At 42.8% G+C, this 18,313-nt stretch overlaps 1 protein-coding gene across 18 annotated transcripts in view; it reads left to right on the top strand.

The window, feature by feature from the left end:
* The window catches only part of RASGRP1 (RAS guanyl releasing protein 1), a 289,246-nt gene that overhangs the window by 208,587 nt on the left and 62,346 nt on the right, over positions 1–18,313 (top strand). For all 18 annotated transcript variants that reach the window (XR_009051310.1, XM_057721599.1, XM_057721614.1 and 15 more), the window contains one exon: positions 3,321–3,505. Coding sequence is in view for 17 of the 18 variants with exons in the window: in XM_057721599.1 (XP_057577582.1) it covers positions 3,321–3,505 (185 nt within the window). In the remaining variant the exon portion in view is untranslated. The remainder of the gene's footprint in view (positions 1–3,320; positions 3,506–18,313) is intronic.

Here is an 18,313-nt window from a genome sequence, read left to right as displayed (position 1 = left end):
CAACTGGAAATTGTGACCTCCAGTGAGGCATCCGAGGCTGGAACGGATTGCACCTGAACCAGTTCAGAGTTTTGACAGTCTCCTTCAGCAAACTGGAAGGAAACACTCAAGTTGTTTCTGTCGGGCTTTCTTTTTTTCTTCTTCTTTTAATACTGAAGGGAGCTAGTGAGGAAACATTTGCCTACTTTCCTTTAAAAATACATATGCTTTTGCAGACTTAGAGGCTAATTGATTCTATGCCTCAAATAAAGCAGTTTATAAATCCTTATCTACAGCCATTTCACCAGAAGAGAACGATTCAAAGGTTTGTAACCAAGTCGCCAGTGAAGACTGCACAGCAAAGTTCTCCAGTTTCCTGGTTTATGGCGTACATAACCCCCATCTTCCTGACCTCTGAGGATGCCATTTGGGTTTTAGTAGTTTCTCTTCTCCCTGGTTTCTCTTGCCCCAGCCCTCTGAGTCTCAGTGGCCTCCCTGCAACTGCATCTCTCACCCTCGCTTCCCTTCCCCCTCCCCTAAATCCCCTCTTCAAGTTCATTCTTTCTGCTTGAATTTTACCAGTCCCTCCTAGTTCTGGTAAAAGCATCTACCTCTGAGAATCACCTCCTGAACCCAAGTGGTTTCCCCTACAGGTGACACTGGAAAACATTACTATGATTAGAGCCAGGGCAGTCTTTGGAGTACTGAATGGTTGATGCTACTAACTGAGGGAGAAAATGGAATTTTCCCTGGACTGGCCAGTTGAGAGACAGAGGTAGACACCCAGCTCCCGGCCTCAGCGGGAAGAGCTGTGTGTGGAGACAGCCTCCAGTTGCCGTGGCCTCTTCTCCCAGGGCTAAGGAGAAGTAACGTGGAAGGCCTAAGAGAGAAAGAGACTTCTAAGCAGAAGGACTTCATCTTTCCCAACTCTGCCTTGGGTAGAGGTTTTAATGGTGAAGAGGCAGCAACTAAGGCTGAAAGCTGACTTATCCCAATACTGGATAACCAGTGCCAGGTTTAGAGTCACTGCTTGTGCGGAGGGAAGGGAGCATGGCATGGGCACAGGAAGCCTGGCCTCTACCTGGCTCTGCACTGGTGCCCAGTCACATTTCCCTTCCGAGCTTAGACCTCCACATGCATAGATGAATGGCTTGAAGAATGACCATGGAGGGGGCCATCCAGCTTTGGGGTCTGAGGACTTTTGGGGATCTGAAAAAGAAGTAGGACCCAAGATTCAGCCTTTATGTTATTAGCTATGCTTTTGGAGGTTTTTACTTTTGTCTTAAATTGAATTGACCTTTTCAGCTTCTCTTGCTAATTCTGCTATAGTGAAAAGTGCACAATTCCAGGCACAGTAAATATTTCTCAAACAAAACCAGAGAGGTGCCAAGTACAAATTCCACATCGAGTACATATGAGTTGTACAACCTTGTCTATGTCATTTACCCTCTTTTAGACTCAGTTTCAACATCGTGAAATGGAGATAACATCTCTCTGGGCTGTAAGCTTTAAAGACCATGTAAATCCCCAGTACAGAGCCTGCCATATCAGAGGTACTCAATTCAGGGTGGCCATTATTATTTTCTGATCTGATCTTTGGGCTATCACAGGTCCTGCGTAAAAATCAGTAATGGCCAGAAACTCGATCAAGTTCTGTAACGCCAACCTGATCTTTCAGAAATCACTGCCTTGGGTTACCAAATTCCCAAGAGCCGTTTTCTGATTGGATTTCACTGAGCCCAGCCTAGGTCCGAACAGGTGGCAGCAGTCAATGCCAGACTGTTCTGGAGCTACTTTGAAGGGGAACTCGAAGGGCAGGGTATTCCCTTCACGAGTCTAGCTTTGTACTAAGTGGTCCCGCTGTCTTTTTAACGCTGTGGTTTCCCAAAATCCATGTGTACCCCAGCATTTTATTTTGATCTGAGTACTTCTTGAGCCCCTTCTGGGTGAGAAGCTTTCACCAACACTCCACCTGAAACTAGTTTTCCCTCCTCTGAGAACATCGCACTTCTTGCCCTTGACATTCACAGGACAGTTATTTAAGATTTTTACAGTTATCTTTTCTTGGTCTGGTTCTGATTCTCCAACTAGATTTTTGTATTAAGGAACTTCCAGGTCACCTTCAGACTACAACAACAGCTAACGTATAATGAATACATTTTACAGTTTGCAAAGTATCTTCACAGACTGCCTCACTGGTCCTCTCTGGCCTATCACACATGTGTTACTCATAGGATAAGTACTTATTGATTAATTAACACCATCATGTGTTTATGAAATATATAGTGATTAAAGTTGCGGATCTCAGGTATATTTCTTTTATCCCTTTCCTCTTTGGTAATAAACATGAAATAGCCAAAGCCACAGTAAGGAGAGGAGGATATGCTCAAAGGAGTTATCAGCAACAACTCCTATCACTAGTAAACCTTCAAAGATGATAGATAGGTCTCTGTGTATTATGTTTATTTTTTTTAATGGAAGGAAAAATAAAATGCTTAATTAACCTGCTGACATCATTTTGCAAGCGACTTGTGCTGATGAGGTCATGACCAAAGGTAAAGCTAAGTGAAAGTAGATGAAGGTGACCTGTTGGGCTCTTAAGTCATCTCCAGAATCAGACTTATCCTTTTGTATTCACTTCTGGAATAAGGGTCTCATAATCAGTAAGGACTTGATAGAATGATGTTTAATGATCAAAATGACTCAGAATGATCATCAGTAATGAAAAACAGAATCTTAGAACCAACCAAGATTTGTGAAAAAGACAGCGCTAGCTTCAAGTCTACACACCACCCCCATAACCCTCACCCCCTGCACACGGGTCCTCGTCTTTGCCTTCTCCCCCCCCAAATCCTTAAAGGTGTTTCTGAGGCCACCTGACTTTCTGCATTAACTCTGGTGTTGCTCAAGAGGAATGAATTTAGCTGAAGATGAGACCAAGCTTAAACAATTCTTAAGCCCCAAGTCAGTGGTCTCAGGGCTAAAATAAAAATGTATTGCTAGGAGCTAAAAACTGCCAAGATCGTCTTGCGTCTGCCTCTCCCCTTCAGGAACTGGAGAAAGCAGGCCAAAGTAATCCTAACCCCAGGCTGAAGAGCCCTGTTTGCAACCCTGAAATCTCACCATGCTATACGTGAGAGACGTCTCTTTAACAACTAACCAGTCCATTTGGTGTCTTTACCAAGTGGGAGGGGTGTGTTTTATCATCCCAACTCCCGGGATTAATTGTCCTATCTCTACTCCTTTCCTCTTCAATCTGCCTGCAAAGCGTGGAGCTGTTGCTGTGGTCTTCTGTCCCCTGGCTGTTCTGCTCTCACTCCCTGCCTCTTCTCTTTCCCCAGGAAACCTCCTCATGGCTGCAGAGCAGCCCCTAAAGCAAGACTAGAGGTAAAGCCTGCCAGCAGCCCTCTCCCCTCCCATCCCAGCCTGGCCCAGATCACCCAGTTCCGAATGATGGTGTCTCTGGGACATTTAGCCAAAGGAGCCAGCCTGGACGATCTCATCGACAGCTGTGTTCAATCTTTCGGTGAGTTGGCGAACTGCCCACATACATAAAAATCACTCTCTTACTTTGTTCTTCCTTAAAAAGTGCTTTATAGAATAGCAACCTAGATTGCATTTGGGGTTTAAAAATAGCTTTTGAGCCTTTGAGATGTTGGAGACAGTGTGCAGTGCCTGTGGCACCTGACTATGTGGGTGTAATAGGTCGTGATGAGAGGTGCGATTTAAAGCGAGAAAAGTTACCAAGGAGAGCTTGCATTTCCAATTTTCTCAGGATGGAGGTTTTTCTCGTGATGAAAAATATCATGACATGCAGTGGTGCATCTGGTGCTTTTCTGTCCTTGTGTTCTTAGGGCACACAAAGACTGGGTTACATGAGCAAACGCCATTATCAAATAGAAATTTGAAAGCCTTTGGGTCATTTGGACAATAAAGTCAATAATTTCCCTCACAATCTTGGGGGTGGTTATGGTGGAATAGGAAAGGACTGGGCAAAGCTAGTGGCTGTGCCAGGAAGATACTGGCAAACAAGCGGTGTGATTGAGGATCTGTGGAATGAGCAGACGGACACGTCAGCAGGGAGCTATCTAGGCGCCGCACTGGCATCACCCTTATGCACCGTGAGGGACGCTCAACTTAGTGCAGCTGACAAGCAAGTATTGGCAAAGATGCCCTATTTTTTTAAAAAATGTTGTAGGCACTGTCCTTCTTTTGATTGTTATATGTGAAACAGTGACTGAAAAGTACCAAACATTTGTTTCCCTCCCAAAAGAGGAATGATGGAAAATTCATAGAGTTTCAGTATCACCGGTCCCCCCCTGTGTCCCTTTAGGAAGCCCTCCATCTCCCATCAGGAAGCAGATGAGCATGTGTGGCCCTGCTCAGAAGCAGCAGCCCATCCCGCCTTGGGGGGCCTTCCCGGGAGGGGAGGGGAGGCTTGATCAGATCTCAGGTAGCACAACACGCAGGACTGTTAGCACTCAGAACTAGGGATTATTCATGGGCTGGACCTGTTTAGTGCTCGGTCAGACCTTATTTGTAGAATTCAGAATAAGTGACGTTTTGGAGATTCTCATGTAGTACAATTTAGCAAAACAGTGAAAAGAATAGATTCAGTGATTCCAACATTTGGTTTAAAGCAGCGGTTCTCAGGTGTTCCTGCAGAATCACATGGAGTTTTTTTATAACACAGATGGCTGGGCCCCACCCCCAGACTGGCTGCTCTAGCAGGTCCAGGGTAGGGCCCAAGAACCTGCGTTTCTATCAGCTTCCCAGGTGGTGCTGCTGCAGCTGACCCAAGAACCTCACTTTGAGAATCCCTGCTTTATTGTTTGTTATAGACTTTTTTTAAGAACTTCTGTTGATATATAACTGACATACAATAAACTACATATATTTAAAGTGTATAAGTTGATATTTTTTTCTTATTAGTAATGTATATATGACAATCTGTGATAGACTTTTTAACTTGAAAAAAAGCATTTTTACTAGTTTCGCATTAAAGTTTAATTAAATTTCTATTTATTTACACTTTAGTGTTTCAGCTAGGGATGCATTTGGGAGCAGAATGAATGGTTTTCTTTTTCGAAATAATCGCTGGAAAATATCCATACAAGGAGATAAACTAGAAGACGGGGTGGGGGGGAAGCTTGGCTGTAATGAGCTGTTTGTTCATCATGTACTTTACTTTCACCTGTTTCCCAGCGTGATCAGCTGCAGAGTTCCTCACACAGTGGTGGTAGTCTCATGTACCGGTCTTCAGCAGGGCACTGTGACTATTTCATGAATAAGCATTTTTATTCTCTTTCCATTTCACTGTTGAGGAAACAGGGCCCAACAATATCTTTACCATGCCATCTTTCTTCCTCCTGTGCCAGTCCTACAGTTGCCCTCTCAGTTCAAGGCTGTTATCCTAACCTTCAAATCATCATGACATCAACCTGAAAAATACATGATCAATTCTAAAGTCCTGCAAAATAACCAAGCCTGACCCACTCCCCTCAGTGAATCCTAGGAGGGCTAAAGATACTGTTTCCTGGATTATGTTGAACTGAAAAGTACCTTAAAATCCCAAAGCCATAAAAAAAAAAAAAAAAAAAAAAAAAAAAACCATTGAGTCTAATAGTCTTTTATCCATTATCATGAAGCCTCAATAGCCCCTAATTAAGCCCCTAATCACATCTGACACTTGCTCAGCTGGGCATCGCATGAGAGAATTACAGTGACCAAACCCCTATTCCATTATTCAAGCTTCGAATACCTGAGAAATGCACCGTTCAGGGAAAGAAAACATGTACGAAAGACAGGGCAATGATAAGATAAGGGGTGCAGGAAGAATAAATTCCTTAAACCATGTAGACTTTGAGTAGATTGACTCCAAGGGTGTGGGCATAGATTAGGGAGAGCAGCCACTATTTATTCAAATCCCTCTCGTGCTGGGCTGTGGGAATGCTGCGGGAAGGCAGGAAGGTCCCAGCTCAAGGCAAGGCTTTCACCTGATGTCCTACAGGGTTTACTGCCACAGAATGTACATGCAAGAGGCAAAAAAGAAGAGACACCCTATGTCTGGGAGGAACTCTGGATATCCGCTGACGTGTCTAGTTGGGGAGGGGTGTGGAGCTAGAGCTGGGGGCTGGGGAGCCGGAGCCGGATTGTGACAGGCGACCGTCCACGCCGAGACATTGCTGGTGCTTCTGCAGGTCTCCTCAGGGGTGATCTGAGGATGGTATGGGGAAATGCAGGGGGGATTTGCATTTCTCTAGCAGCCCCAGCTAATAATCTGAATACGCTCTAAGGCATCCTGGGCACTTGGCAATCTTTGTGGATGGCTCTCTCTTTAGTATTATTAACCATTAATCACCACCCACACTGTTCTCAGAGGGAAGACTTATGACAAGGCTTTTAAGGATGGGTGACCCGCATGTACAAATTAAGGGTACTCTTGAAGGCCTCTAGCAAGCCTCCCAATGTCACATACAGGGTTACAGACCTGTGATTAGAAATTCAGAGCCTTGAGTCACAGTGTGTTGCTTTCACCATGAAACAGCCCGCTCCCACGTTCTGTTTTAATCAGAGGTCATGCTTTACATTCTCACCATATTCTTGCTTGTTAATCCACTCTTCCACTGAGCGTAATGAGGCAAATCATCACAACCTGCTACATTTATGTCAAAAGTATGTGAATCACACCATCTGTTTCAGAGGTGGGAAAGACCTATGAGATCATCTGGGCTTTTTATAATGTTTTCATTTTGTAAGAGGGCTGCCAGCTTTGAGGGCCAAATGGAAGGCCTCAAAGGTCCCAGTTCTGCCCCCCTCTGAATGCAAGACCACTTCTGACAGCAGCAGAAAGCACACTGCAAACATGTCCCGGCGAGGGACCCCCAGCAGGCCGCCCGCCTGCTCCCAGGTGGGGTGTGGCAGAAGCTCAGCATCTTTGTCTTACCTGACAGTGAGGAAGGACACACAGCGCAGCTAGTATCTTATTTATCGTGTGTTGTTTTTCTTGGAGGGCTGTGTGTATTGATTTTCTTTTACACTCAGAACAACTCTGAAATGGGTCAGGTATGACTGTCTTTATGGACAAAGGAGAAAAATAAATGGAGCCTGTGAAAACTGAAGCAACGTCCCTCATGCCCCCAGCCCCCCACCCAGTCTAAAGAGAAAACACGCTCGCAGACGCCTCTTGAAAGCTGAGCTGGGCCATACTTGCGTCCTTCTCCTGGGACAAGCTCCCTTCACTTGGGGAAGACCTCCAGGACCCACAGGACAGGCCTGCCCTCTGTGCCCACATTCTGCAGGCCTGGTGTCCCCCAGATTAAAAATTAAACTCCATTCAATATAGGAAATACGTATGGGGACCCATCTATATAGCAGGTATCTGCTTGAAATTCTCTCTCAGACAAATTCTGAATTAATCGAAATTAGTGTGTGCATCGTATCCCCCAAACGAGAGAAACCTCAAGACTGATGGGTATATTTCCTGTACCACTAAGAGGTATATTTCCTGCAGTTGAATGTTAAAAGCATTGTATAGACCTCAGCTTATTAAGGGTGAAATGCTACATCTATTTTTAAAGTTAGGTCCAAAAAAGGCAAACACACACTTGTTGGGACCACAGTTCCCTCCATGGCAGAGGGAAGATTCAGGATTCCTCACCACTCTGCAGCTTGGAGTCTGTGCACCAAAGCCAAGTGCCCAGAGGCAACAAAAGCACAAGACCAGAAGCCAAGGACCATGATGTGGAAGGGCACTCGGACCCAAGAACCAGCAACTCCAAGGAACAAAGCCAAGTGTAGGTCAGGAAGTCTGGCCATTGTGAAGACAAGACCGCAGCTGTTCCAATAGCTTCCCCAGTGGAACCCGCCCCCCCCCCCCCATCTCTGGGAGTCATGGTTGCAAGTTTTCATATATAAAGGATGGTCCTTGGGACACCCACGTCCTGAGGCTTCTGGGCATCGGAGGAGCTCCCGGACATGCCTGTTCTTAGCCCTCTGAAGTGAATTCGTGTTCTGTGATTGGGGTGCTGTATACTGCAAGGAGCCTCCTTGTTGCATCTTTGGTAGGCTGACCTGTCTGCCCTCTCCTGGGCGTGCGGTACGGTGATTGGAGGGAATCTCCCATCTCCTCCTTGCTCAGGCCTGGCAGGCTGGGCCTTTACCTGAATCGGTCCCGTTCATCTCCACAACCCTGTGAGGTGGATGTTGCTTTGCTCTTTTAAGTAACAGGTAGTTGAAGCCCAGGAACGTTAGTAAGCATGGAAGGTGGCCAGACTCATTAGCGGAAGAGCCACTGAGATCTGAAGCCTGGTCTCCGAGACTCCTGTTCTCTCCATGCTACCAGAAGTTCTCCAGCTTTAGCATGAACAGCCATCACTGTGGGCTGTGTTCCATGCTCAGATTCCTGAGGTTTTTATTCAGTCGTGGTTTTGAAGGAAGTGACCCATGAACTGATTTTGAGAAATACCATCCTACAGCACACTTGCTTCTTGGACATCCCAGAGCATTTTCTCAGGCTTTCTAGGGAAACGTGGAAAACTTGAAGAATACAAATCCTCTGAAAAATGACAGAAAAAACAGGTTTTCGGCTATATGAACTAGATAATCACGAGGTGAAGCCAGTGTCGTGGGCATCTCTAAAGCAGTCAGTCCAGATCTAACTAGAGAGAGGCCTGCCCTTGAGCAGGATTACAACTCTGGGCCCACTTCTGTCAGATTTTCCTGCATTTCTCTCCCTTCTCAACTGCAGGAACTCTTTTGAAAACTTCCCACCTGTCAGTCTTCTGGCCATGGAAATAAACAGAAAGTGGGGGTCTATTATTCCTATAGTTTGGTTCCTTGCACTCAGAGGCAGCATTCCAGATCTGCATTTCCACCTTTAAGCCACACTCAGACCAGCTTACTGTGGTGCTAGAGGGCATGGCTCCCTGGCGTGTGCCAGTTCCCCGTGGGTCAGAGACCCAGAAGCAGGGCTTAGCTGGGGGAACTGGAGAGGTGTCTCCTCTGAGTACTTCTCCAAAAGTGCTGCTTTTCCAACAGGTTTTTTAAGGCCCTGTGTTGACATGAAGGTTTTTAAGTCCCTGATGGAAACACATTAGGACATAATGTGAAAGCAAAAGCAGCGTGTTCAGTTGTTGGCTGAAACAGCAGTGATTGGCAGTACGACCGCAGGGGAAGGTCATCTGAAGTGCAGGCCCCACCCCTGTCCCACCTCCTGATGGCAGGACCTGCCTGCTTCTGGCTGGAGCAGTTACAGTTGCTGGACTTGGTGCCTTGGTCTGCACGTAGTTTGGGCTACCCGCTCGTTGGGGCTGTCCTAGAGTGGTTATGAGGAAGATAGCAGGGAAAGAGCGAGAGTATGAGCAGGGTCAACGACGCACATCCTGTGCAGGTGCCCAGGGCACCACACTCAGTCTTCAGGAGTTTAGCAGGCCAGTGGCTAAACACAGCCATCAATAAAAATTAAATTCTATAAACTTACAATTATATTAAACATAAAAACCCTCAAAACTCATCATTTCCTAATATAGTACCACATTTTCAAGTCATCCATCCTCTTGAGATGGTGTCCATTGTGTCTATATGGTACGAATGCTGTAGGGTAGTATACTGTACATGTATAGCACATACATGTCGTACAAATGCATATAGTAAGTGGAGACACCAGCGTCTTTTCCCAGCTCTGTGGTCAGTGGAGTCATGCCAGGAGCGTGACATTGCCTGTGTTGGGAGTATTTACACCAGGGAAATGGGCAGACACTACTGAGGAGGGGTTCTTCTCAACCCCTCCCCTGGAGAGGCCATTGTTAAACATTTACCAGCACTTTCCCCCTACTAGAGAGGATGCTTACATGACAAAGGTCAAGGTGGGAAGCTGAAAACTGGAAATTTTACTTTGTGTTTCCTGTTTAGGAGAAAGTAATATTTGCTGTTGTTTTGCTCCTTTCATCTAAGTATCTTATAAAACAATTCTATGTGTTCTTCAAGGAAAAGCAACAGTATACCTTAGAAATAAGGAGTCACATATCAGTGAAGTTGAGAAATTTTCTTGAAGAAGTGACAGATCTGTGGTCACAAGAGGGGAAGGGGGTTGTGGGGGTGGGCAAAAGGGGTGAAGGGGGTCAATTGTCTGGTGATGGATAATAAGTAGACTTTCGGGGGTGACCACTATGTAGTGTATACAAGTGTTGAATTATACTGTTGTACACCTGAAACTTACGTAAAGTAAAAAAAAGAAAGTCACAGTGGAAATTTGACTCATTTGCTCATCTTAGAGTCGAAGTTATCACTCTGTGTTTTTGTTTTTTTTACTTTACCTCCTCAAAAACTTCTCCATGATTAAACTTCCCCTTATTTCTGATCAACTAAACCTCAATTTTGTGACTCCTGTTCTTCATGTATTATATGCTGTCTCTCTTTGATTCCATCTGTTTAATCATTTGCCTGTATTTCTATGTGGTAACAAGTACTGTTGATATATAAAACCAAGCTTTTGTTGAGTGTGTTTTCATAAGTTTTTTTGCTAACTCTATTTCTAATTTTGTGAACTGTCCATGTCCTTTGCCTATTTATCACTTGCATAATATTTTTATTATTAGAGGTCACAAAAGCTTTTTATATTAAAAAAAAAAGCCTATTAACTCTTTGATTGGCATTTGCTACAGGCATTTTTTTCCCTCACTCTCATTTACATTTTTGTGTTGGTTTTGGGACATTAATGAAATTTTACATTTTTATGTAGTGAAATTTGTTCGTGTTTTCTTTATCTTTTCATTTATTAGCTCTAAACTTAAAAAATATCCCTATTCCAAAGATTTGGTGACTGTTCCATTGTCATTTTAATAAAAGCTTTATCAAATCCACTGTATGATATAATTCCATATTCCACTATTGTGGATGATCAGTAAAAGTTTGTTAATAGTTTTTGCTGAAAGAAAAAGAAGCCTTCAGTCTTGTTTTTGAGGTTGTCATTGAGTTAAACTCAGAGCACTTGAACTGTCGCTTTGTAACTGAGAGCCTCAGTTTCCTCTCACTGTCATACTCCTGAAATGATTTCTGAAACTGAAAATGCCTGGGAGAAGGCATAATGGGGTTTCAGTCATGATTTTGAATGTGAACTTGAAAGTCCTTTGGGAATTTGAATATTTTTAAAGAAAGTACTTTTAGTTATTAGAAGAGCCAATATCCTTAGGATGAAGACTTAGAAGACCAAATTTAAATCCATTTTCCCCTAAATTATTAATAAATCTATGTTGTACTTACATAGACTTTTTTATTGTGGTAGAATGTACAGAACATAAGATTTCCCACTTATATAGACTTGAAAATTTTTTCTAGTAATAGTTAACTTTTGAGTATTTACTGTGAACAACACAGTTTATATTAATATTTTATATACATTCTCATTTAATTCCCACTACTTTATAAGTTCTTGTTTTATCAAGATCTGACTGTAACTCAGCTCACATGTTTACTTTTTTCCCAGTTTTCCTGAGAAATAATTGACATATATCCCTGTGTAAGTTTAAGGTGTACAGCGTGATGGTTGGATTGATATATGTTGTGAAATGATTAGCACAATAAGTTCACCTAACATCTGTCTTCTCGTGTTTGTATTTACAAAGATCTAATTGTAACTCAGCTCTCATGTCTTACTTTTACAATTTTAATAACTTTTTGAATTATTTATGTTCACTATAGAAAGCTTAAAAAATACAGACTAGCAAAAAGAAGAAAATTGCGTTCATCCATTCTACCACCAAAAGCAAAATAAGCACTGTCAACGCAGTTGGATATATCTTCCTAGATTCTCTTCTATGCATGTTTATATACTGCAACCATATTAACTTTTTTATGGTAGATTGACTATAATTAACTCTTTGCTTTTCATAATTCACATTTTAAGTAATTATGATCTTAAAATCAATATTAGTATTTATAAAGAGGTGTGCTAGTACACAAAGTTGTTATTCCATCCTAAAATTGATTTTAAAAAATAATTCTGGCATAATCTCTTCACATGAGGCATAAAAGTGAAGGTTGCTTAGCAACTAAAATGATTCTAATGAGAAAGTAAAGACATTACAAGAAAAGAGTAGTTACTCATTTCTTTCCAATGCTAAATGCTAATTATGATAACCATGGCTGATTATAGCTGTAATAAATAAAGGAAACCAAAAACGTGTAGGGAAAGTCGGTGGGGTTTTGCTGAAGGGAGGCTTCACTTTCAGAAACAGTGGAAAAATCCTGTGTCTTTGTTAACTTTCTAAGAGAATCTTAAAAGGTGATAACCAGGAAAGATACATAGGTGCTACAGTTTGGTACCTCTGTGATCCTTCTGCAGAGATGGTGGGCAGTGGTGAGAGGGAGGCCATGTTGTCTGCTTTTGCTTTTTCCAGAGAGTGGTCAAGGGCACTGAGGAGACTGCTGAGGTTCTCACCAAAATCCTCAGGTAGAAGATGCTGCCAAGATGGAGCTTGGATTGGAGGGACACCAGCAGTTAATTGAAATGAGCAAAGGAAGTAGGGACCAGAGGCGCTGTTCTTGAGGCGGGTGGAGGGGGAGCAGTTTTAGAGTGAGGGAGAGAGTGGGATAGCCGGAGTAGTAAGGCGGCCAGGGATGCAGTCATTTGGGAAATTCTGGGATGAAGGAGCCAAGGTAGCTTTGTCTGGCTTCCCTTCACTGATGTCTCTGAGCGGCAGTTCCCCCAGGACGTGTTTTTGTAATCTTGTGAACAGCCCCGTTTTAAGGTGGCACCCAGGACATTTAGGAAGCCAGGAAATGTCCCAGCATTATGATTTATGAGCCTGTCTTGTTAGAATGTAGGTACAGCCCAGGGAGCATCCTTAAATCTGGTGAGCAGCTAATCCTTTTGGTTAATTTCACATTCACTTATTTAATACCAGATGCATAGGGATGTTATCATGGTCCCTTCCTCTCCTCCTCCCCAGTTCACTTGCATCCTGGGTTCCAGATTTACTCCACCCAAACCCACTTTGGTGGGTTCACCACTCCTAGGTAGCCCAGGACACACAGTGAGTCACTCCGGCTTTCCAGAAGTTAGCTACAGTTCCCACACTCCTGGCTGCCGGACTTTGTTTTCCGGTATCGCCAAGGAAGAGCCAGGTGCGTGGTGACTGGGGTCCGCCCCACTGTTTGGCACTGCTTTACATAAAGCCGGCAGAACCAGCTCCCCGCAATTACTGCAGCTGCGGCTGCCCCACCACCTCTGTCCTCAGGGACGTGGAGGCCTGTTACCTGGTCAGCAACTACCACCGCCTACCTGAGATGGACTTAGCTTTAGTAAACTGAGAAAGCGTGCCCTCAAAATTGCAAGAAAGATAGAGGAGGATTCTCTGGACTAAAAGAGATTTAAGGGATAGTTCAACCAGTCATAACGTGTGAACCTTTTTTCTAAACGTACACACACACACATACATTCATAATTATTATGTAACTATATGTACTTGGAGATTTGCTGACTGGATATTAGACGATATTAAGGAATTACTTACTATTGATTTTATTTTAGGCATGTTAATAATGCATTGGGTTTTTCTTTCTTAGGAGTTCTTATGTTTTAAAATATATACAGAAATAGTTACTGATGAAATATCACGTTTGAGATGTGCTTTTAAATAATATGGGAGGGAGAAGTGAGTGGGGCAACGATGAATTGACCATGTGCCGATCATTGTGGAAGCCGGATAGGTCCATTGAGGTCCCTTGCATTGTTTTTGCCAACTGTGGTAGATGCTTATAATTTTCCATTTTGAGATCTTAAAAAAGAAAAGTATTCTCAAACCTAAGAAAAATAGATGATTAAGAATTCCAGAAAATTCAGAGGAATCTAGACTAATTTTCTTGGGTGATGAAATAGAGAGCTATGTCTGTCTTTAAGAGGAAAGAGGAGAGTTAAGAATAAACATAGGGTACTTTGGTTACACAGCACTGAAATACCTTATTCATGTCCTATACTTGATATCCCACATCACATTCAGCCCATTGCCTGCTCAACACTGAGATGTTGAATTCCTGGTATCCAGAAAGACCAAAAACAAAACAAAACAACAAAAACAAACAAAAAACTGCAGACTTTAATCTTCAACCCTACTATCAGAGGCAGGACTTGGAGTTAAGTGAGAGAATGTAATACTCTCCTCCCCACTCCACCACACACACACACACACACACACACACACACACACACACACACACACACACACACGCACACACAGTTTTGATCAGGGAAATGCCATGGTCATGGTGAAGCCTGATCCCAAGAAAGCAGTGAACAGATTACAGAGGAGGCCGTGGGAGGCCACGCGCCACCGTAATCTTTGGAATCCACTCCTGACTGCCATTTACCAAATGTTGGCCTTAGGCAAGTTATCTTACTGCCTTTTTCTCATCTGCAAAACAGATAATAATGGTGAAAGCTTTTAAAGGTCTTTTTAGTTTGGGTGAAAATTAAATGTTTGTCTTAGTTTGGTTTTCTCAGAAGTAGATCCTGAGACAAGGATTTGAATACAAATAGTTTACTTCAGAAAATGATCCTAGGGAAAAACTGGGAAGGTGGCTTGTAAAGGGTGCATTGTCAGGTGGGTTATTACTGTGGAGTCAAGGTAGAAGACTTGAGAACTGTCCTACCCAAGGCAAAGAAGCTGCGGTATTTGCATGGCAAGTACCACCAGTTGTTGGTTAAGGGCTGCTTCTAGGAGGTGTTCCTTCTCCAGCAGGCCTGGGCTGCCGTATGCACAGGTGAGGATGGGGAGGGCCTCCCAAGGAAGCCCTCAAGCAGGTGGACGTTGGGCAGGCCTATACTATAATGGGAGGGCCTGAGAGTAGGTGGGGGCACTGATGGCTCTGCTACAGAGTCAAAAAGTAAACGCTTAGTAAATGTTGGACGAGCAAATATAGGCTACATATAGATCCAGATAGATTCAGAGCTGGTTAATAATCGGACTCAAAGTGTGTACATACAGACATGGGTATGGGTGGATGTCATCCTGCAGGTGTAAACATGAGTGGCTCTGCACGTTTTTATCAGACTTAAACACAACCTATGTTTTTGTTAGACACGTGGATGGAAATAAGCACATTAGGTGAAAACCAAAGTTCAGGAAGATCAGTAAGGAAGAACAAAGAACTTGGACAACACTTCAATAGGAATAAATGTCTCACACTTAAATTTAATAATATTGCTTTATACATATTCTGGATGGAGGAAAACAAGATTGTCATCTTATGAAAAATACCAAAGAATTTTAGTAGATTGTAAATTCAATATGAGCCTATAGTGCCATGTGAGTTCTCAAAAAGTTAACATAATCTGAGATTGCATTAATAGAAGTAGACTTTCTAGGTTAAGGGACTAATACCCTCATTGAATTATGAGGTCTAGTCCTAATGCTGACACATAGGAACTTTTTGCCCTTAGCAAGTTTCTTAACGTTTCTGAGACTCAGTTGCTAACAACATGAAAGTTAATACATATCATCTGTTTTGTTGTGAAGTGGCTATCTTAGGAGAAAGAAATCATTTATGTAAAATATTACCAAAATATCATTATAGTAGATAACCAAAAATACATAAATCAAAAATAGTAGATGAGGGGGACTTGAGGGAGGGTGGGGGGGGTAGTCGAGGGAGGGAGGGAATACGGGGATATGTGTATAAAAACAGATGATTGAACTTGGTGTACCCCCCCAAAAATAATAACTAAATAAATAAATAAATAAAAAAGGTTAATTAAAATAAAAAAAATAGTAGATGATCAAAATGTTAGGGTTCGGGTTTAGAGTTAGGTTATAGACGTGAATGTTAGTGTATCATCCTCCCAGATTAATAATGCAAACTGCCAAAGGATCCGTAATTGCATCATGGAGATACAAGAGGGAGATATCTGGTTGAAGTGGCTGTGTCAAAAAAATTAGCAGATGTTGTCATAATAGACACAGGCAGGTATGAACCTAGTACATAGTACTGTGATTTAAAATTTTACATGAATATGAGCTATATTAATAGGTGTTTAGTAAATAAGACCCAAAAAAGTAATTCTTTCATTTTTCAAAATATTAGGATGACAGAAATCCAACATGAACTATCTTATGGAATTTATTGAAGGAATACAGGTATTTCATATAACTGAAGCATGGAAGGAGTACAGGATACCTGTAGGCCTTGGAAACATCTGAAATCAGGGACTAGAACACGGTCAGGAGATACCAGTATATATTTGTCTGTCTCTTTCTTCCTTCTCTGACTTGCTTCTCTGCTTGTCAGCTAATCATTTTCTTTCACTGAAGATTTGTTTCCTCCCTGGACAGGGAATATGGCACTAACAGCTGCAAATCCTGCATCTCTAACCATTAGAGATTTAATATTTTTTTTCCTCAAGTTCAGTGAAAAAATTGCCAGGGAAGAACTTTGGTTGGTTCAAATTGGGGTAGATGGCTACTTCTTGAACCAATCAACTGTGGCCACAGGGGTGGAGTAATTTAAGAATGGAGCATTTCTCTCTAGAACCACATGATTGAATTTGGGGAAGACATTTTCCCCAAAGGAATGCTGATGTTCTTTCTGGGCACATTAAAACAACAGTATCTGTCTATTATACCAAGAACTGACCAAACACTAGAGTGCAGGACATTATTAAATTTAGGTTTAGTCTCTGGGTTTTAACATAGGAATGGAAGGCTAGAAGAGTACAGAGGAAATAAATAGTTAAGGAACGATAGAGAAATAAAATCTATGAGGATATAAGATGACAGCACCTGAAAGAAGAAAAATTGGTGGTTTTTTTCTTTCTCCTTAGTCTTAACAGTGTTTACCATATGTATGTCTTGATAATGTTATGCACAGAAGAATTAGTATGAGTTACTTACCTCCAAAAGGACAGATACAGAGTAAATGGACTTCTCATTTATACATGTATTGAATATCAAAACAGGAACTCCCAGTTCTGGGCATAATGGATTATTGGATATTGGAATTATTTTTCTGCTGTAAACAACTACAAAACTGGACATAACATGTGACACAACAATTTTTTTTTAATATTTATTTATTTATTTTGGTTGCGCCAGGCTTAGTTGCGGCATGCAGGATCTTTAGTTGGGGCGTGTGGACTTCTTAGTTGCAGCATGCAGACTCATAGTTGTGGCACGCGAACTCTTATTTGTAGCATGCATGTGGGATCTAGTTCCTCGACCAGGAATCGAATCCAGCCCCCCTGCATTGGGAGCACAGAGTCTTACCCACTGGACCACCAAGGAAGTCCGAAGCAACTGTGTTTAGGTATTAGAAAGCAGGACAGACTTGTGATTATGGATAAAATGAAAAGGTATAAGGTAACCTCAGAACTCATCTTGGCTTTCTCCTGGAGGCACTTTACAAATTGTTGTACAGAGGACTGGAACTTAGAGAGCAGTATCTTGCCTGGCAGAGGAAACAGAGCTTGTGTTCAGGGCTTTCTGGGATGGCTGGAATTTGTGGAGTAGGGTACTGGAAAGAAGGGATCTCCTTTAGTCTTTAGCCAGTGCTAAACTGTGTACAAATATGGAAAGACTCCATGCTACCAAATAGTTACTGGGGTCAGAGGAAGTCTTATAATCTGGGAAATATTGCAGTTTAGAACCAGCCAGAATGGAGAGAGATAACACCTGAGGCATTCAGTTGAGACATGAAAAAAAACACACCACAGAAGTACGAGTACTAGAGCCCTAAAATAAGGGCTACTCTTTTTTTTTTTCTAATAAATTTATTTATTTATTTATTTTATTGGCTGTGTTGGGTCTTCGTTGCTGCACACGGGCTTTCTCTAGTTGCAGCGAGTGGGGGCTACTCTTCGTTGTGGTGCGCGGGCTTCTCCTTGTGGTGGCCTCTCTTGTTGCAGAGCACGGGCTCTAGGTGTGTGGCCTTCAGTAGTTGCAGCACATGGGCTCAATACTTGTGGTTCATGGGCTCCAGAGCACAGGCTCAATAGTTGTGGCGCACTGGCTTAGTTGCTCCACGGCATGTGGTATCTTCCTGGGGCAAGGATTGAACGCATGTCCCCTGCATTAGCAGGCGGATTCTTACCCACTGTGCCACCTAGGAAGTCCATGGGCTACTCTTGAGCCACGTTAGCAAAGCCTAAATCCAAGCCTTGACAGGATCAGTTTAAAGCTCCAGTAGGGGCCTAGGTGGCACAGTGGTTAAGAATCCACCTGCCAATGCAGGGGACACGGGTTCGATCCCTGCTCTGGGAAGATCCCACATGCCGCGGAGCAAACTAAGCCTGTGCACCACAACTATTGAGCCTGAACTTTAGAACCCATGAGCCACAACTATT

Source organism: Hippopotamus amphibius, chromosome 2, assembly GCF_030028045.1.
Source record: "Hippopotamus amphibius kiboko isolate mHipAmp2 chromosome 2, mHipAmp2.hap2, whole genome shotgun sequence".
In the NCBI taxonomy this organism is placed as follows: Eukaryota; Metazoa; Chordata; class Mammalia; order Artiodactyla; family Hippopotamidae; genus Hippopotamus; species Hippopotamus amphibius.
The sequence above is the reverse complement of the archived record's forward strand: the minus strand, read 5'-3'. Positions and strand labels throughout refer to the sequence as shown.